We start from the raw sequence: 16,908 nt of genomic DNA on the forward strand, positions 1-16,908 counted from the left end.
CGCGGAGGGGAGGACGCTTTTGAAGAGAGCGACTGTGGCGGTTCCTGGCGGGGAAAATGGTCGGGGGAGACAGCGCCGAGGGAGGCGCAGGCTGCTGCTCTCCGGCCGTCGGGGCGGACGCGGCGACTTCACGGCTGAACCGCGACAAGAGGCTGGTGTGCGTGGAGTACCCAGGCGTTGTGCAAGACGTGGACAAGACGCTGCTGACGCTGGGCGGAGAGGAAGGGGTCTCTAGGGTAAGGATGGGGAGTGGGCGTCCTTTGAAGAATGGCTCTTCCTTCTCCCCGCTCACGTGTCTGAGAGGCAAACCTGCCGTGGGGGGCGGGGCGGGGTCTCAAGCCACCCTGCATTCGGATGCCCCGGTACCCGTGCCTGGTTACATCGGACACTTTGCACGTTCCCTGTGGAACTCTTCTCTCACAGGGAGTTTTCGTGACAGAGAGTTTCTATCTCTCTATCTCTCTCTTTCTTGCTCAGAGCCTCCAGAGGCAGGGCTGGAAAGTTGGACCCCATGGGAGTTGAGGAGTGCTTTTACTGTTAGCACGCACACCATTTCCATTTACAGATAGGTAGCTGTGTTGGTCTGCCATAGTCAAAATAAAAAAATTCCTTCCAGTAGCACCTTAAAGACCAACTAAGTTAGTTCTTGGTATGAGCTTTCGTGTGCATGAGTGTATCTGAAGAAGCTTTCGTATGAGCTTTCGTGTGCATGAGTGTATCTGAAGAAGTGTGCATGCACACGAAAGCTCATACCAAGAACTAACTTAGTTGGTCTTTAAGGTGCTACTGGAAGGAATTTTTTCATTTCCATTTAGCTCATCATCATCAGTTTTTCATCGCCACATCTATATCCCACCTTCCCCCAGGGAGTTCAAGGGAGTACATGATTCTCCCTCCTCCTGTTATTTCCTAACAACAACTCAGTGAGGGAGGTTGCCCCCTAGGGCAGGATTTGAACCCTTGTCTTCCAAGGACTTAATGGCAGTTTAAAGAAGTGGCAGGTTGGGGATCTTGCTTGTGTATGGCTAAATGAATATTTTACAGAAATGTCCCTTGTCTGTGTTGAAATATTTCCCCTACAGAAGCTCATTCAGCTTGGAAGAGGCTTCTGGCTACCTGTGGCAAGAGGGAGCCTCATACTTAACATCCCCTTCACACCTTCTTTATCTCTCATTTTGAAAAGAAAAGGGTGATCTGAATTGCTGTTCTGCGTTGTGGGGGTGATTGTGGAAAGGGGGTGAGCCATACAGGGTTGCCATACATCTGGATTTTCCCTGACCATATACAGAATATAGCAGTCGACAGCAGTGTCCAACTGGGAAACTCCAGACGTACGTCAGCCCATACCATCCAGCCCAGCAACTTTGGCAAAAAAATTAAATCACATCTCAACAACTTTTCCAAATACAGTGGTACCTCTGGATGTGAACGGGATCCGTTCCAGAGCCCCGTTCGCATCCTAAAGCGAATGCAACCTGCATCTGCGCGGGTCACAATTTGCCGCTTCCACACATGCGTGTGATGTCATTTTGAGTGTCTGCACATGCGTGAGTGGCGAAACCCGGAAGTAACGCAGTCTGTGACTTCCGGGTTGCCACGGAGTGTAACCTAAAAAGGCTCAACCTGAAGCAACCCGAGGTATGACTGTACAGTGGTACCTCTGGTTGCGAACAGGATCTGTTCTGGAGGCCCGTTTGCAAGATGAAAAGAGCGCAACCCGCAGTGGCGCGTCTGTGCACGCGCGGGTTGCGATTCGCCGCTTCTGCGCATGCGCGTAACGTCATTTTGCGTGTCTACTCATGCGCGAGTGACAAAACCCAGAAGTAACCCTTTCCGGTACTTCCAGGTCGCCGTGGGACATAACCTGAAAGAATGTAACATAACCAGGGGTACCACTGTAAAGTTCAATTACTTTTCTGTCTGGATTTTCACTGTTTGAAATATGACAACCCTACATTGTAGGAGTTGGATTATATCCAACTCAGGGTGAGAAATTGCTGGCCCCTGGGGGTCAGCTTGTTGTGCATTTGGTTCACAGCTTCACTTCAGCCCATCCCACCCTCTCCTGTCTGAGAGCCCCCATCCTGCTGCATTACCATTCTGGGTTGGGAGGAAGCAAAACCTATTTTCCCGTCACTCGTGTGCTGGCAGAATGACCTAGCCTTTATTTACGTTATTGGTTGTGTGCATACTTTTCAGATCTACACTGACCCCAGCCGAAGACTTGAGCTCTACTTCCGCCCCAAGGACCCCTACTGCCACCCTGTGTGTGCCAACCGCTTCCCGACATCTTCCATGTTGCTGAAAGTTAAAAAGAAAACGAGGAGGAAACAGTCAGAAGCAGGAGATTTTGAGGAAGATGTCAGTTTTGAAGTAGAAGTTCTTGGCATTGTTACCACAGTTTATAAGTTTCAAGGTAATGATTCCTTTCTCTAAGGCAGGGATGAGGAACCTGTGTGGTCCTCCAGATGCATGGCGAGAGGACCAGGGATGATGAACGTTGTTCCTCAACAACATTTGGAGGACCTCACCCTCTTTGCAGTAAGGAAAGATTTGCCTCCATCATAAGACTCTGTAAATTTCAGTTTCGCCCTACTTCCTTGCCTCAGGGATTCTCACTGGGTGTGCTGTCTGGTGGCACCAAGGAGACCCCATGAATACGGTGGGGCTGCCTGAATTAACCAGGGATTTCTTCAGTAAACACACCATTGTGATCAGAACAACAGCCTCTTGGGATCTCACAAAAGTAGAATCCACAGTCTTATAAATTACACAGGCTTATATAGAGGCATTATCTCTACTTAGCTATACACAGATGTAAAAATTAGGCTACACTCTCAGAGGAAAAGCATGCCTGTATTATCATCTGAGTCCCTGATTCAGCGATAAGAACAGGATGTCTCCTCTCTATCAAGCTGGCTCAGTGCTGAGTTTTTTTCCTGCACATTCTTGACACATTCTTAATACAACAATATACTTCCACACACTGTTTCACAGTTTTTACATCTCTTCACATGTAGGCTCTCTATCAAAGCATATGCTATAATTTTCACTACGCCAGGCACCATGTTATTTCTGATTGCATGTGCAAAACATTTTGAATGTGATTGCATTGTGCAAATCTCCGCAAGTTGCCACTTTGAGAGCTTCTTGGGTTGCTACAAAGCAGAATCCCCAGTATCTCCAGGTAGGACTGAAAGTGAGTTCTTCCTGAAAAACCAGAAAGTAGTTTCCAGTCAACTTAGACAATACTGAGGTAGATGGACCAGTGGTCAGACTCAGTATAAAGCAGTAAGTTCCAAAGAATGTTAGTATTCAGGCATTTTAAAGAAATTAATAGATGTTGATTTGGTACTGAATGAGATGCCTGTTTCTTTTGTGCAAGTTTCACTAAGTAGTTAAGTGAGGGAACAATCTGTTGTGGTGATCTGAACACTTTTGCCTCCTTCTCTCCAGGGATGTCTGATTTCCAGTATTTGGCAGTGCACTCTGGACCAGATGGCAAGCAGACCTCCATGTATGACAAAGTCCTGATGCTCAAGCCAGAGAAAGAGGAGTTCTTCCTGAGTGACCTTCCGCTTTATATCCCTCCACCCATTTTCTCACGCTTGGACACTCCTGTGGACTATTACTATCGACCAGAAACGCAACATAGGTCAGTGTCTTCTTTTGTAAGGGTAAAGGGACCCCTGACCGTTAAGTCCAGTCACGGACGACTCTGGGGTTGCGGTGCTTATCTTGTTTTACTGGCCGAGGGAGCCAGCATTTGTCTCCGCAGACAGTTTTTCCAGGTCATGTGGCCAGCATGACTAAGCTGCTTCTGGCGAACCAGAGCAGCACACGGAAACACCGTTTACCTTCCCGCCGGAGCGGTACCTATTTATCTACTTGCACTTTGACATGCTTTCAAAGTGCTAGGTGGGCAGGAACTGGAACCGAACAACGGGAGCTCACCCCCTTGCAGGGATTCGAACCGCCGACCTTCTTTTGTAGGTGATGGCATATCCACCTGATGGCAAATCCATCCTGTGGCAGGATTAATATATGTACCAGCTACTATGTTGGCTGAATATAGTTGCAGTTTAGGGTTGGACTTGGACGGTAGGGGGAAAAACCTCTGGTCCTCAGGCCAAACATAGCCTTCTTGGCACCCATATCCAGCCAACTAGCTTATTGAGCTCTGTCCTCTCCACAACTCTGCCTCTCAGCTGTGTGCAACAACCTCTGGAGGGCAACCCTTGATCTAAGAAGTGGTATTCCCCTCTTAAGGGAACTCCTTGGGGGGGGGACAACAAACAGCTTTTTTCGTGTTCAGTGGTACAATATAACCATATTGGAACCAAATAAAAATAAATAGTGTCTTATGCAGTGTAGGTCCAGAGTATAAAAAGGAAGCTCTAGGAGAGATTGGCAAAGGGATACACACACTGTTTCCATTGTCCCCTGTACAAATTAAAGAAGATATAGAATAATAGTGGATATCTCCACATAAAAATCATATTCAGCTGGCCCAAGTTCTCCAAATGTTGCCTGTTCCTGTTTATTATAAAGGTTCACCAGATGGCTGCAAAGTCTTCAGGCTCCACTTCATCTTTCCAGACTCTCAGATGGTGTTTTAGTTTTTCAGAGGCAGCAAAATTAAGAACTTCTTAAAACTATCTGTCCAGAGTGATATTGGTTACATTCTTCCACTCTTGTTCAGCTGCCAAGCATGCTGCAACCAGCAGGCCCTGCCCTCTTTTAGATTTGGCCCTGCCCACCACTGCCTAGCATGTAGTCCCTAGAGTGCTACTCACATAGACCAAAAGAGTGCCCCACATCGGTTGTACCTGGGAGCAACCTTCGATACACCCAGAAGTCTCTAGTTGACTGTAGTGGCTATTGGTTCTGACAGCTGCAACAGGCACCTGTAGAGAGCCCCTATCCACCCTTCTCGGTACCTCTCCTGGCTTGGTTACCTGCCCAATGCAGCACCTGACTTCTTCTGGCAGCAGGGAGGAACAACAAAGTCAGAGTGACTTCTGTGTTCCTCTCTGCTTCTAGGTTAAATCAACATGTGCTTGTTGCAGCTGTCAGAACTGATAGTTGCTACAGACATGCAGAGGCTTTTGGATATGTGGCATTGAGGTATGAACCCAGCTCTCATTTCACTTGGGTTTGCATGCACAAAGGAGTTGAAACAAGGTATTGGAGAGTGAAATACATACTTCTCTTAGATGTCCATGTGTTCCTTAGATATTCATCAGTGCAGCTCAGATCCGAGGGTTGGGACAGCCGCATTGTTGACATTTGACAAGAGGTGGCTGTGCTTTCCAATTCATTAGAGGTAACATTTGGAACTCTTCTCATGCTAACACCTTTGATTTTTCTCACTGTTATTCTTCATAGCTCACTTTGCTATAAAGTATCTGAAAGCAATTTAACAATAAAAGCATCAATAATCAAAACAATTTCTAATATAAAAGCAGTTAAAAACAATTTTGTATAAAAACAGTTAAAGCGATGATTGCTTTTTGTGATTTTTATTGCAATAAATAATACCTACAACATACATTAAAATGTTACCTTGGTTTCCCCTTTCACAATAAGGAGAACATATGGTTGGACACTGTCATTACATTTCCCATTCCAGTGTTAAATAAAAAGTGCCTTTAGCTGTAAAAGCCAGTTATTATCTGGCTGTCATCCTTCCCTGGCTGTTATATAACTTGCCAGTTTCAGCTATCTGTCAGGTAATTTCCAAACAGCCTTGAAAAATAGGAGCAGTAGTCTTCCCTCCCAGCCTGCTCTCAGATGAACCATGGCTGCATGTAGAAGATTTCAGATAAATTCAAGATTGCAAAGGTCAACTTTTCCCTCTTTAAAGAAGGTTAATTCACGATAACAAGATTCCCATTATTAGGTCCCTCCAGACTCCCCACAAACTGACAAAAAAAGGGAGAATCTATTTAGCCTCATATCCACTATACATTTAAATAGTTTCTGGTTTAACAGTCAGTCCTCCTTCTTAGGGAACTGTGAGGATTGCTCCTCCAGTATCTGTTTTGAACCCATTTCAAGTGCTGTATTATAGGAAGGGACATAAATAGGTGGGACTAGGTGGCTCGTGATCTGATCCAGCAAGGTACTTATTTGCCTTAGCTAGCTGAATGAATGAATTATGGTAATAAGCCAATAAAATTTAGGGCAGGCAGAATAAGGCTGCAATCCTATATACACTTCCTGGGCGTAAGCCCCACGGACACAGTGGGTGATAAAAGTAGATCCACTGAAATTAATGGACATCTGTAAATAACTTTCAAAGTGAGTTCCCTTCTAAAGAGGGGATTGGTCCACAGCCTCGACCATTGGGTTGAGTTTATTTCATACTCTATGTCATGCTCCCATTGGTCTTTGATTTTGGTGAGGGACCTGTAGTGTCTTGGAATAGTATTTTATATGTTGCCGATACTGTCACTTTGCTGTGTCCCTCTGTTGACAATTGCCTAGTGGTTGCTGACTTGATTTCTGGGTTGTTTAAGAATGCATGTAGTTGATGATAGGTCAGTCAGGATATTTGGTTGTCCATTAGTTTGTTCTGTATTTCTTGTGACGGTGTGGGGTTGCCAAGTCTTTTAGGCGGTATAGCCTTTTAGGCTTGCCATACCTTTACTTGAAAGCTTTGTGATGCATAGTGGAGTGGGTGGTAGGCTAGGGGGATTAACAGGATAGGCTGGGAACAATGCTGAAGACTTGGAGTAGATTTGTTTAAGGGTTTATAGGAAGTTGGAGCCAAATTTCAAATCTCTCGTTCCCTCTTATTCAATCTTCGTTTCTGGTGCTTTTTGGCATGGCTCTGCACCTTTGGGCCCAGGTTACATTGGGCAGTGTGGAAGAATCTTTTCATAATTTGTGTTGAAGAAATATAGCTCTAACTTTTCAGTAATACAAGGGAAGAAAAATATCAAGTTTTAGTGGGTCTACTGGGTAGAGTTATTAATAAAGGAAGAGTCAAACTGTCTAGGCAACCTGAACAAATTACAGTATAAAAGACCAACAGATTCTCTCCAGTTCTTTAATGACAAAATCCAACATTAAATGGAGTCTTATGAAACTGGCCTGCTGCCTTACTAAAGAAGTTGAAATTCAAGAGGCCCCCCATCCATGTTAGCATTCCACCATGGAACACCGAAGGCAAGTGTTCTGCTGAACAGAACTTGTGATTTTATTTTTCAAACTGAGGAGGTCATAAGTTCCAGATCTGGGAAGGGCTGAGTTCTGAGTCTCATCAACACATGGCAGCTCCATGCTCACCATTCTGAGTTCCACAGTTGAAGATGCCAGTGTGATATAGAGCTTAGAGTGCTGGACTAGGGTTTTGGAGACCAGGGTGCAAGTACCTGCTCAGCCATAAAACTCACTGTGTGACCTTGGGTCAGCCACTCACTCTCAGTCTAACTTACCTCGCAGGGTTGTTGTGAGGATAAAATGGAGATGTGGTAGAAGTGTGTACACCACCTTAAGCTCCTTGGAGAGAAGGTGGAATATAAATATAATAATAAAACAAATAAATATAAATGCAGGCAATCAACCCACAACTTAGCAAAATTCATGTCTTTTTAATGAACAGATTCATTGTTGTCTCTTTAGAAATTCTGTTTAGATAGCAGTTTAAAAGGGGGCATCAGAAAAGAAAAATAGAAAGAAAATTACCTTTTTTCAATTTTTTTAAATTTTCAGTTTGAGTTGTCATAAACAAAAAAGCAAGCATTATCAAAAATTCACACAACTGAGTTGAATGGGATTCATTTTTGTAATTTCTGTTTCCCTCCCCTGCAGGGAAGGATATCAGAACCCCACGTTGTCCAGCGAAAACCTGATAGGTCTCAGCCGGGCCCGTCGGCCCCACAACGCCATCTTTATCAACTTTGAGGATGAGGAGATCCCCATGAAGCCTTTGGACGCTGCAGAGCAGACCTGGAGGAGAGTTTGCAGCAATGCAGTGGATCACAAAGCAGAAGAGGAACTGAGGAAGGTAGACACACCTTTTGGGGTCTGTTCACACACTGAAAGACATGTTTGGAAACTTGGGACATCAGAGCCAGGGTTGCCTGGAACTCCCTGCTGAGAGTACCTTTCTTGGTTGAGAGGGAAATCTTTTACCCCCACTTTCAATAATTTTATTTGTATAGCATGTACAGAACATTTATAAAAAGGGCATTAGAACGAAAAGTATATTCTGTAGAAAAGCCATACGAAACCCTAACAACACCAAATCATCAAAACACGAGACTACAAGGATACCAACAACTAATTCTAGTGAGGCGGCATGAAAAGAAAAAGTTTGAAGGGCCCCAAGGGGGAGACAAAGGGCCAGATCAGTCCAGCAATTCTTTCAAATAAAGTCATACTTGGCTGGAACGAGGCAATCCATTGTATGAGTCAAGAAAGGCCTCCATATTGGGACACGGCTCTTCCTGAATGCTTGGCATATTGGCATCAAGTGCAAAGGACTTGCCAAAGCAGACAAATTTGAAAGTGTTTGCAGTACTTTCTTGACCTATGTTAATAAGGACTGTCTTGCTACAAGCTCTGCAGGCTCAGATTGCTTTGTAGAAAGTGTATTCACAATTTTCACACACATGATGTCTTTATGGTGAAACAAGGCAAAGCTGAAAATGTTATTAACAATTTACTTTATGTGGAAAACATTCTATTTTTGTATAGAATGCCTGTGGAACCTAATTTGTTATTGTCACGGAACTGACATCGGAGCCAGAGGCGGAAGCAAGGCTCTCAAGCGATGCTGGAGAAGGGCCCAGCAGGGAGAGAGGCAGCTCAGTTGGGGAAGGAAATCAGCGCAACACCAGGGATAAAGGGGGGCAGATGGGGGAATCGGCGAGGGGGCTCCAGGACTCCTCGCCGGAGACCAGCGGGGAGAGCACGGGTCCTCCACTACCCACACCCTCCCTGCACAGAAGACTTCCGCGCAGGGAGAGTAGGAGGAGACTTGGGGTCAAACAGCTTTTATGCTGGAAAAGGTTTAAGAAATGCCCACTGACGGATACTGCTAGCGACTGAGGCAGCCACGAAGTGAAGGGCTGTCCAGACAGAAAAGGTTTAACAAGGCAACATAGCCAGGAGTGGCGGCAACTTACGCACGAGCAACCCCTATATTCATTACAGTTATTAATGGTTTTGTTGTTATTATTATTTAATTTACTGTTATTATCCAAATGGAACACTCACCCCCCCCCAATCTGGTGCAGCCAGAAATTTTGGCAGCTTTAAGTTCATGAATTAACTTTTCCAAGGAAACAATGAACAGAGTCTTTTTATACTTCACATCCTTCCAGCCTTGGGTTATAGTTAGACCCTTTCTTGTATGCGTTTCTGTTTTGTAGCTGTTTGAGGTCCGCCCAATCTGGTCTCGTAATGCTGTGAAAGCCAATATAAGCATCCACCCTGACAAGCTCAAGTTCCTTCTGCCTTACTTAGCTTACTACATGGTGAGTGCATTATGTTTAGTGTGTGTTGCTTTCTTAAAAAGAGTTCCCAACAGCTCATATAGTGACAATGGATTGAAATGTTCACTATTTAGTAAATGCAGTAGATATCAAATGTAGTTGCCAGAAAGCATGCAGCTGGGAAGAATTTTTTGGGGCGGGGAGGGGCACTCAGTAATATATTCCAGAATGTAAACAAATTGTTGGCCTTCTTAGGCAACTTATATCAGAGGCAGGGAACCCTTTTCAGCCCAGCGGTCACTTTAGCTCATAGGCAGCTCTTTAGGAGCCTGAGGCAAAGAGGTGTGGCCGGTGGCAAAAGTCAGTAGAAGTTGCTGGGAACTGTAGGACAGGAGAATACTCTTGTTCTCTGGTCCTGCTTGTGGTTTTCAGACAGGCATCTCGTCGGCCATTGCGAGACCAGAATGTTGGTCTAGATGGGCCATTTGCCTGATCCAGCAGGGCGCCTCTTATGTTCTCATGTTCAATGGGTGTTACTCTTGCCCTTGTACAATAGGCTGCATTCCAACCATGCAAAAGCCCCTGGTTTCTACACATACAGACATACCTTTCTCCTTCCAGATATATAAGAACCATTGCCGCAGTTCAAGGATACAGTCCAACCTAGCAAAAGCACTTGAGGGATGTGTGGCATGAGGGGAGGCATGACCTGGGAAGTGTCCTGTGGGCTGGGTAGAGAGGACTGAAGGTCTGCATTCGGGGCTTGAGCTTGAGGTTCCCCACCTGTGATGCGGTTCATTCATCCAAGTTTCCAAAGCACATGTTAAATTGTCTCCATCTTAGCAGTGCTCCATTCCTGAAAACTGCATTTTTTTTACTGGGGTATTGTCATTTCCCCCCTATTTTGTTATTGTCAAGAAAGCTCTCATTCAATCATTCAAAGCATTTATATCCTTCTCTTTACTTAATGGTCTCAGAGCAGATAACAAGTAAACAGAGCACAAACAGCGTAATACAAACAGCATGCAGTTTAAAAGAAATAGGAATCAAAAGGTTTGGTTTTTTTTTAATTTGTATGATTTATCTATCCCGCCCACCCTCCCAAAGGAGCCCAGGACAGTAGTTTCTTTATTCAGCACTCATAAAATTGCCCACAGACCCCCTCTGCTGTGGTGCGAGAGTTGGTGTTCTGGGAAATTTTGAAATAACTTTGAAATAAAGTTTTGAAATGAGACATTTTTCTCCACTCTCTAGAAGTAAAATCTAGATGGTGGCAATGACAGGGGCCAGCCATGAATGGCCTTTCTGTGCACAATTTTCTTTCCTTCCTGTCAGGGAACTGCCATCAGAGGGAAGAGGAGAGGAAAGTCGCTCCCGTGATGCAGGGGAGGGAACTAGCAAGGAGAGAGAGAGGGTTCCCACGGGAGAAGGAAATCCAGGGGACACCAGGGCGGAGGGGAGGCTCAGAGACTCTTCCAGTGAAATCAGCGGAGAGAGCACAGGACCTCCGCTTGGCACGCCCACGCTGCGCAGAAGGCTTCCACGCAGGGAATCTAGGAGGAGACTTGGAGTCAAACAACTCCTATGTTGGCGCAAATTTAGGTCCCGCCCACTGGCAGATTCTGCCAGTGACTAAGACAGTTGCGTTTCAAGGGCTGTCAACCGGGGGCAGGTTTTAGCTACACGGCTAGCTTGGAGCAGTTTGCAGTTTACGCACAAGCAACCCCAATTCCCATTACACTTCCCATTTTCCTAAACCTGAAAATCTAAAGCTTTGCTGCTTTTTAAGGTCTTGACAGCAGCAAATCATGGTACATTTTTTGCAGCTGTTGTTAAAATGATTGTGGTGTTGCAATGTTTTTTAATCTGAGAGTGCTTTTTAATAAAAAGGTTATTTCAATCCTATGTTCAGATGCAAGGATTCAAAAAAAAAAAAAAAGCATCAAAACTAGAGCCTCACATTCTTGTAATTCTGTTTGCCCCTGTAGCTAACTGGACCCTGGAGGAGCCTGTGGGTCCGCTTTGGTTATGATCCCAGGGAACACCCAGAAGCAAAGTTCTACCAGGTCCTGGATTTCAGAATTCGCTGTGGAATGAAATATGGTAAAAATGGAAGCAGGCCATCAGAGTACTGTTATACTCTTTGCTATCAGTGCCTTTTGGGTGGGGGGCAGAGGAAAGGTCTAGGCTACAAAAGGACCAAGCTGCCAAATATATATATCTATTTAAAATTCCTGGTATAATTTGTTTCTCTTTGAGAGGTGCTCTTCTCCATCATCTCTTCTGCCTCCACAGACCTGTTTTATTTTCCCCTAGGGTACGCTCCTAATGACATGCCGGTGAAAGCTAAACGCAGCACCTACAACTACAGCCTGCCCATCACCGTGAAAAAACCAGGTATGTGGTACAGGCAAGAGGGTGGGTAGATATTTCTTTATCTTGTTTAGTGAATTAAACAATTGTGATTTCTTCCATCAATTTGCAGGGGTGTCTTTTATGGCTCTCTCTGATCCTGGTACAATTTTTGAATAAGATGAACCTCCCTTTTGCTGCTCCTGAGCAGACGCCTGCTGAAAACAGGGCTTGCTGTCAGCACTGATTGCAAGTCCTGCTTTCAGCAGGGATCTTTTCAGATGCAGCTTGAAATTAAAGCTGGGGTTGCAAACGAAGGAAGGAATTTCACTCTCAGTTCTTCCTTTGAAGCTGAATCACCTGACATCATATGACACCAGGTGATTGACCGGTAGGTGGCTTCATCTGCCTGTCAAAAGTGGCCTCTGGTGGGTGGGCCAGTTCATCAGCCTTTGTGAGATACTTGCCTCTCAAATTCTGACATCTGTGCTGTGTGGTAGACCACATGCTCTGCATGCAGGAGACCCTACTATCAACCCCCACTCTTCCCAGGTTGGGCTGGAAAACTGCCCTGTCTGAAATCCTGGGGAGCTGCTGCCAGTCTGCAGACAGTACTGAGGCAGATAGATCTGTGGTCTGTCTTGATAGAAGGCAGCTTCGTATATTCCTTTACCAGTTGCACACAGAACCAGTAGTTACCAGGTGCTGCAGAGCATTTATTATTTATTATTATAAAACCAAACTGTGGGAAGCAGTGGAAGACAGGAGTGCCTGGCGTGCTCTGGTCCATGGGGTCACGAAGAGGCAGACACGACTAAACAACATCATAAAACAAGATCAACAGGTTGTCATGGTTGTAGTTTGTTCTTCCATCCTTGGTGTCAGTCAAGAAAAAGTAGATAGAGAGAAGTGAAATTTCCCCCTCTCATAATACTAAAACTTGGGTACCATCCAATGAAGCTGAATGTTGACAGGTTCTGGGCAGACAAAAGAAAGCTATTTTTCACACAGTACATAGTTTGAGTAAGTAATTCTCTCCAGCAAGATGTAGTGGTGGCCAACAACTTGGATGAATTTAAAAGAGAATTTGACAAGTTCATGGAGGAATAAAGCTAATCAATGGCTGCTAGTCATTATGGCTATGTTCTTTCTCCACTGTCAGAGGCAATATGCCTCTGAATGCCAGTTGCTAGGAATCACAGGTAGAGAAAGTTGCTGTTGCAGTCATGTCCTGCTTTGGGGCTTCCTAGAAGAGGCTTTTGGTCAGCCACTGTGAGAACAGGATGCTGGACTAGATGAGCCTTTGGCCTGATCCAGCAGCCAGGCTCTTAAGTTGCTGTGCAACATGTGATTTGGGGACTCTCTTCCTGCCCTTTGCAGCGAGCCATGTGGTTGGCATCCAGGACCTTAAGCAAGGACTGAGCACCTCTGGGATGTCCAGTCCACGGAAATCTGCTTTCAGCAAGTATAAACTTAAAGTAGGTATTTGACTTCCTCCTTGTTTTTCCTCCTGACTTCACCTTTTTTCTCCTCTTGTGGCATACTAGGAAGATCTGTCTCCTGACACTTTGTCGCCTCTGGGGAAATTTGGTCACATGAAAGAAATGGGTAGCATCTTAAAGGCAAAATGCCCAATAGTATAAATCCATCCTCCTGTCTTTAGCCACTGTGGAGGTGGGAATCCTTGGGGTTGATGCAAGAGAGACTCAGTTGCCCTGTTCAAGTCCAGAGGGCTGCTCTGGGAAATGGAGATGTGGCGGTTTGGGGAGGAAGAGATTGAATATAACAACCATGAGAACTCTTTGTGGGTTCTGTATTGGACAAGAGGAGGAAGTTGGGGTGACAGTCTGACTTTGGAGGAGCTAAGGGTTTTCTCCAACAGTCAAGTCAGCAACAGAGGGTCCCATTGTGGAAACATTTTTACTTTCAGTTCCATTGTCTTTTGGTGTCTTTAATCCCTCTGCTTCTTCCTCTCTCAGGATTCGATTTACATCTTCCGAGAAGGTTCCCTGCCTCCCTATCGACAGATGTTCTATCAGCTTTGTGACCTGAATGTGGAATGGTACTTGTGCTTGATCAAAAGGGGCTCTAAAGTAACTTGGGGGGGGGCAATTTATGTCTGTGTTCATGCATGTCTTTTGTATGTCTGTCTGAACCTCAAAGGTATGCTCCCCGCTGTGGTGGCCCTTCAAGCAAAACCTGCTCTGAATTTTTCCATGGGCACCCTTGCAGTAATACAAAAATTCAGCTGACTGTAGGGAGAGGAGAAGGCTTGCACTCCTTAAACATTGAACCTTCAGGAGAGAGTACCTCTGTTTCCCCTTCTTAGGCAGTTCCCAGCATTCCTTTGAAACAGGAACCCACAATTACCAGGGAGCAGGGTTTTAAAAATCTACATTTAATGGGTTTGTTGGTTCTTCCACTGATGATTTGACACATCCAGACTCTGAGTCTTTTTGTCCTCAGTTTATTTTTTGAGACCAGGGTCAACCTTCACAAGGGAATCAGACCTAATTTGTTCAGTCCTTTGGGGGAAGAGAGATTCTGAGACTAGTCTCTGTTCAGCTTGCAGAAGATCATTCGCCGGAATGATGGCATGGAGATGGTGTGTACAGAGAGGGACGGCTGGTGTCTTCCCAAGACCAGTGATGACTTGCGGGATACAATGTCTCTGATGATAAAGCAGATCATCCGCTCCAAAAGGCCTGGTAATATACTATTAATCAAGGGAGGTCGGAACCTGGCAATGAATCCAGGTTTTTACAAATGTTAACCTGACCTGGGACAGCTTGTGTGGATCTTCTAAGATACCTCCTGCCGCTTGCAGCTTGAATTACTTGTCTTGGATTTTTTATTTTTTTAAAAGTATGATTAGGGATGTCTTTTCAATATATTGAAAACATACAGTCCTCCACCCAGGTTCATTTTATTAATGTAGCTTAGGCTTATAAAAATCAATCCATTTGATTGACTGAAATTTATTGCTAGGTGACCTTGGGCTGGTTACCAAAGCTCATGTCTCCACTGTCAGCATGATGCCTCTGAGTGCCAGTTGCTGGGAATCACAGGTGCAGAGAGTGCCGTTGTGCCTAGGTGCTGCTTGTGGGCTTCCTAAAAGAGGCACTTGGTTGGCCATTGTGACAAAGAGAGTCCTGGACTAGATCAGCCTTTAGTTCTCTCAGCTTAATCCCTGTCACACATTGTTTGTCTTAGGATAATAGACACCTTGAGCTCCTCGGAGGAGAAGCAGAATATAAATTTGAATAATAACAATACATAATCAATTAAGATTTACTAAATCAACTAACAACCCTAGATACTCATATTTGTTGGAGGGAGAAATAACTGCTTTTGGAATTACAATGGAAATAAGTTTCTTCCTGCCACTGCTGGCTCTCTGTTTCCTTCAGATGGGACCCCTGAGGGAGCAATTCTGACTGACCTTTGGCTACCCCGCCCCACCCATTTTGCCCCAGTGGAATTCCTCAGCCATCCCTAACATTATCTTCATCCCTTTCCCCATCTTTTGCTCCAGCTCTGTTCACAAGCACTTCGAACACAGAAGAGGGGAAAGAGCAGCTGGCATTTGAGTCCGGAGAGGAGGAGGAAGAGGAGGAAGAAGAGGAGGAGTTCAAAGAACCATCTGATGGAAGTGAGAATGAGATGGAGACAGAGATTCTGGACTATGTGTGATGCACCAGAACTGGCGCTGTGGACCTATTCCTGGCGAGGACCTTTGCTTCTCTTGTCCCTACAGGCAAGACAGGAAGCCAGGCCTAATGAGACAAGAACCCATCCATGTCTCTTCTACTCATCTTTGGTTTCTCTTCTTTACAGACACCTATGTGTGCCTTTTTGATACTGATTTGGGGGTGAAGATTATGATGAGTAAGGCTGTTTATCCTTGAGCTCTGCAGACATGGCAAGTGTGCAAGTAATGGGGCTGGAGATACCTTATCCTGAGAGGTTTTGCTCAATATTCCTCTAATGAAAGCTTAGCTAACTGGTTAACACACAAGCCTGGTAGACCTTCATCTTGGCATTGGTTAGCATCTCATTCTCCCATATCCTTTAAAAGAGGCAAGCCATTGCCGTAGCCACCTTACTAATACACCTGTCCAGCTCTACCACCTCAAACGTGTGGTCACCAGGGCTGGTGCATGGAGTGCTGGTGATGTCCTGACCTAAGATTTTAGTCTTTTGTCAGGCTGATGATGAAGCCAAACTCTATACAGTCTTGGGCAAAATGTTTGATGAGTTTCTGTGGAGTTTCCTTGGAGTGTGCTGTCAAGGCTGTGTCATCTATGAACAATATATATTGGATAAGAACTTGCCACACTTCTGCCTTGGCATGGAGATGTGCCAGGTTGAACGGACTCCCACCACTCCTTGAATGGACGCACAGCACACACTGTCTTCAGTCAAACTGAAGGCATATGAGAACAACAGGTTGAAGATGACGCCAAAGAGACTCCTTAGGATAATAATAAAGCTGGATATCAAATCCAAACTTTTCTTCTTCTTCCCTTGTGGACTTTAGGTGGGCATCCTACCTTTTTGGTTGATGAGGTCAAAGGCCTGAAGGCCAAATACCTGACCAGGAGCCCTTGTGAATGTGCATAGATTAAGTTTGAGTAATAGTAATTTTTCCTCTTATGTTGCCAATGAAAGAGTATAAAGCATTTGTATACCGATGAACGTGTGAGTGGGGTTCAAAGTGAAGATAATGATTTATGTTTGAATTTAAATTTAGATCAACCAAATTGAGCCAAATGCTGATCAAGGGAATTGTTCATTTTCTGGAATACTGGCATATGCTATGAAATTAAACCACATTGGGGTAAAGCCATCTTTTCTAATCTGTCCATGTGTCAACTGTAGTTTATTTGTAACTCTCTCAAGGAGGATTGTTTCCCAAACGCGTTTGGGTCTATCATCATGCCAGAAAGCTCTTTCCAGTGTCTGGTTATGTTGCATCTCACTGCCTGTAATAAATGGCTTGTTAATTCTATATTATTGTAAATTCAGATGATCATGTAATATATTTAATAAAACTAATTCTCATTTGACTTCCAATTGTTAATTGAATTCTAGAAGGGCTGGATTTTTG

At 44.8% G+C, this 16,908-nt stretch overlaps 1 protein-coding gene across 1 annotated transcript; it reads left to right on the top strand.

Annotated features, from left to right (window-relative positions):
- Positions 1 to 21: 21 nt before the first annotated feature.
- On the top strand, positions 22 to 16,867 carry GTF3C5 (general transcription factor IIIC subunit 5). The gene is made up of 11 exons (XM_082207840.1): positions 22 to 236; positions 2,200 to 2,416; positions 3,457 to 3,655; positions 7,819 to 8,014; positions 9,384 to 9,488; positions 11,435 to 11,549; positions 11,763 to 11,843; positions 13,179 to 13,276; positions 13,778 to 13,860; positions 14,364 to 14,506; positions 15,334 to 16,867. Exons 1-11 carry the CDS (start codon positions 57 to 59, stop codon positions 15,489 to 15,491), a joined length of 1,575 nt encoding a protein of 524 aa, XP_082063966.1. The 5' UTR covers positions 22 to 56; the 3' UTR covers positions 15,492 to 16,867.
- The last annotated feature ends 41 nt before the right edge of the window (positions 16,868 to 16,908 follow it).

Source organism: Podarcis vaucheri (genome assembly GCF_965113315.1).
Source record: "Podarcis vaucheri genome assembly, chromosome: Z".
In the NCBI taxonomy this organism is placed as follows: Eukaryota; Metazoa; Chordata; class Lepidosauria; order Squamata; family Lacertidae; genus Podarcis; species Podarcis vaucheri.

Bases quoted from the DNA above. Each gene is read 5' to 3' on its own strand.
- GTF3C5 (XM_082207840.1), top strand. From the start codon at position 57: ATGGTCGGGGGAGACAGCGCCGAGGGAGGCGCAGGCTGCTGCTCTCCG. The intron at 9,489-11,434 runs GTGAGTGCATTA...TTGCCCCTGTAG, and splicing joins CTTACTTAGCTTACTACATG to CTAACTGGACCCTGGAGGAG. The intron at 13,277-13,777 runs GTAGGTATTTGA...TTCCTCTCTCAG, and splicing joins TCAGCAAGTATAAACTTAAA to GATTCGATTTACATCTTCCG.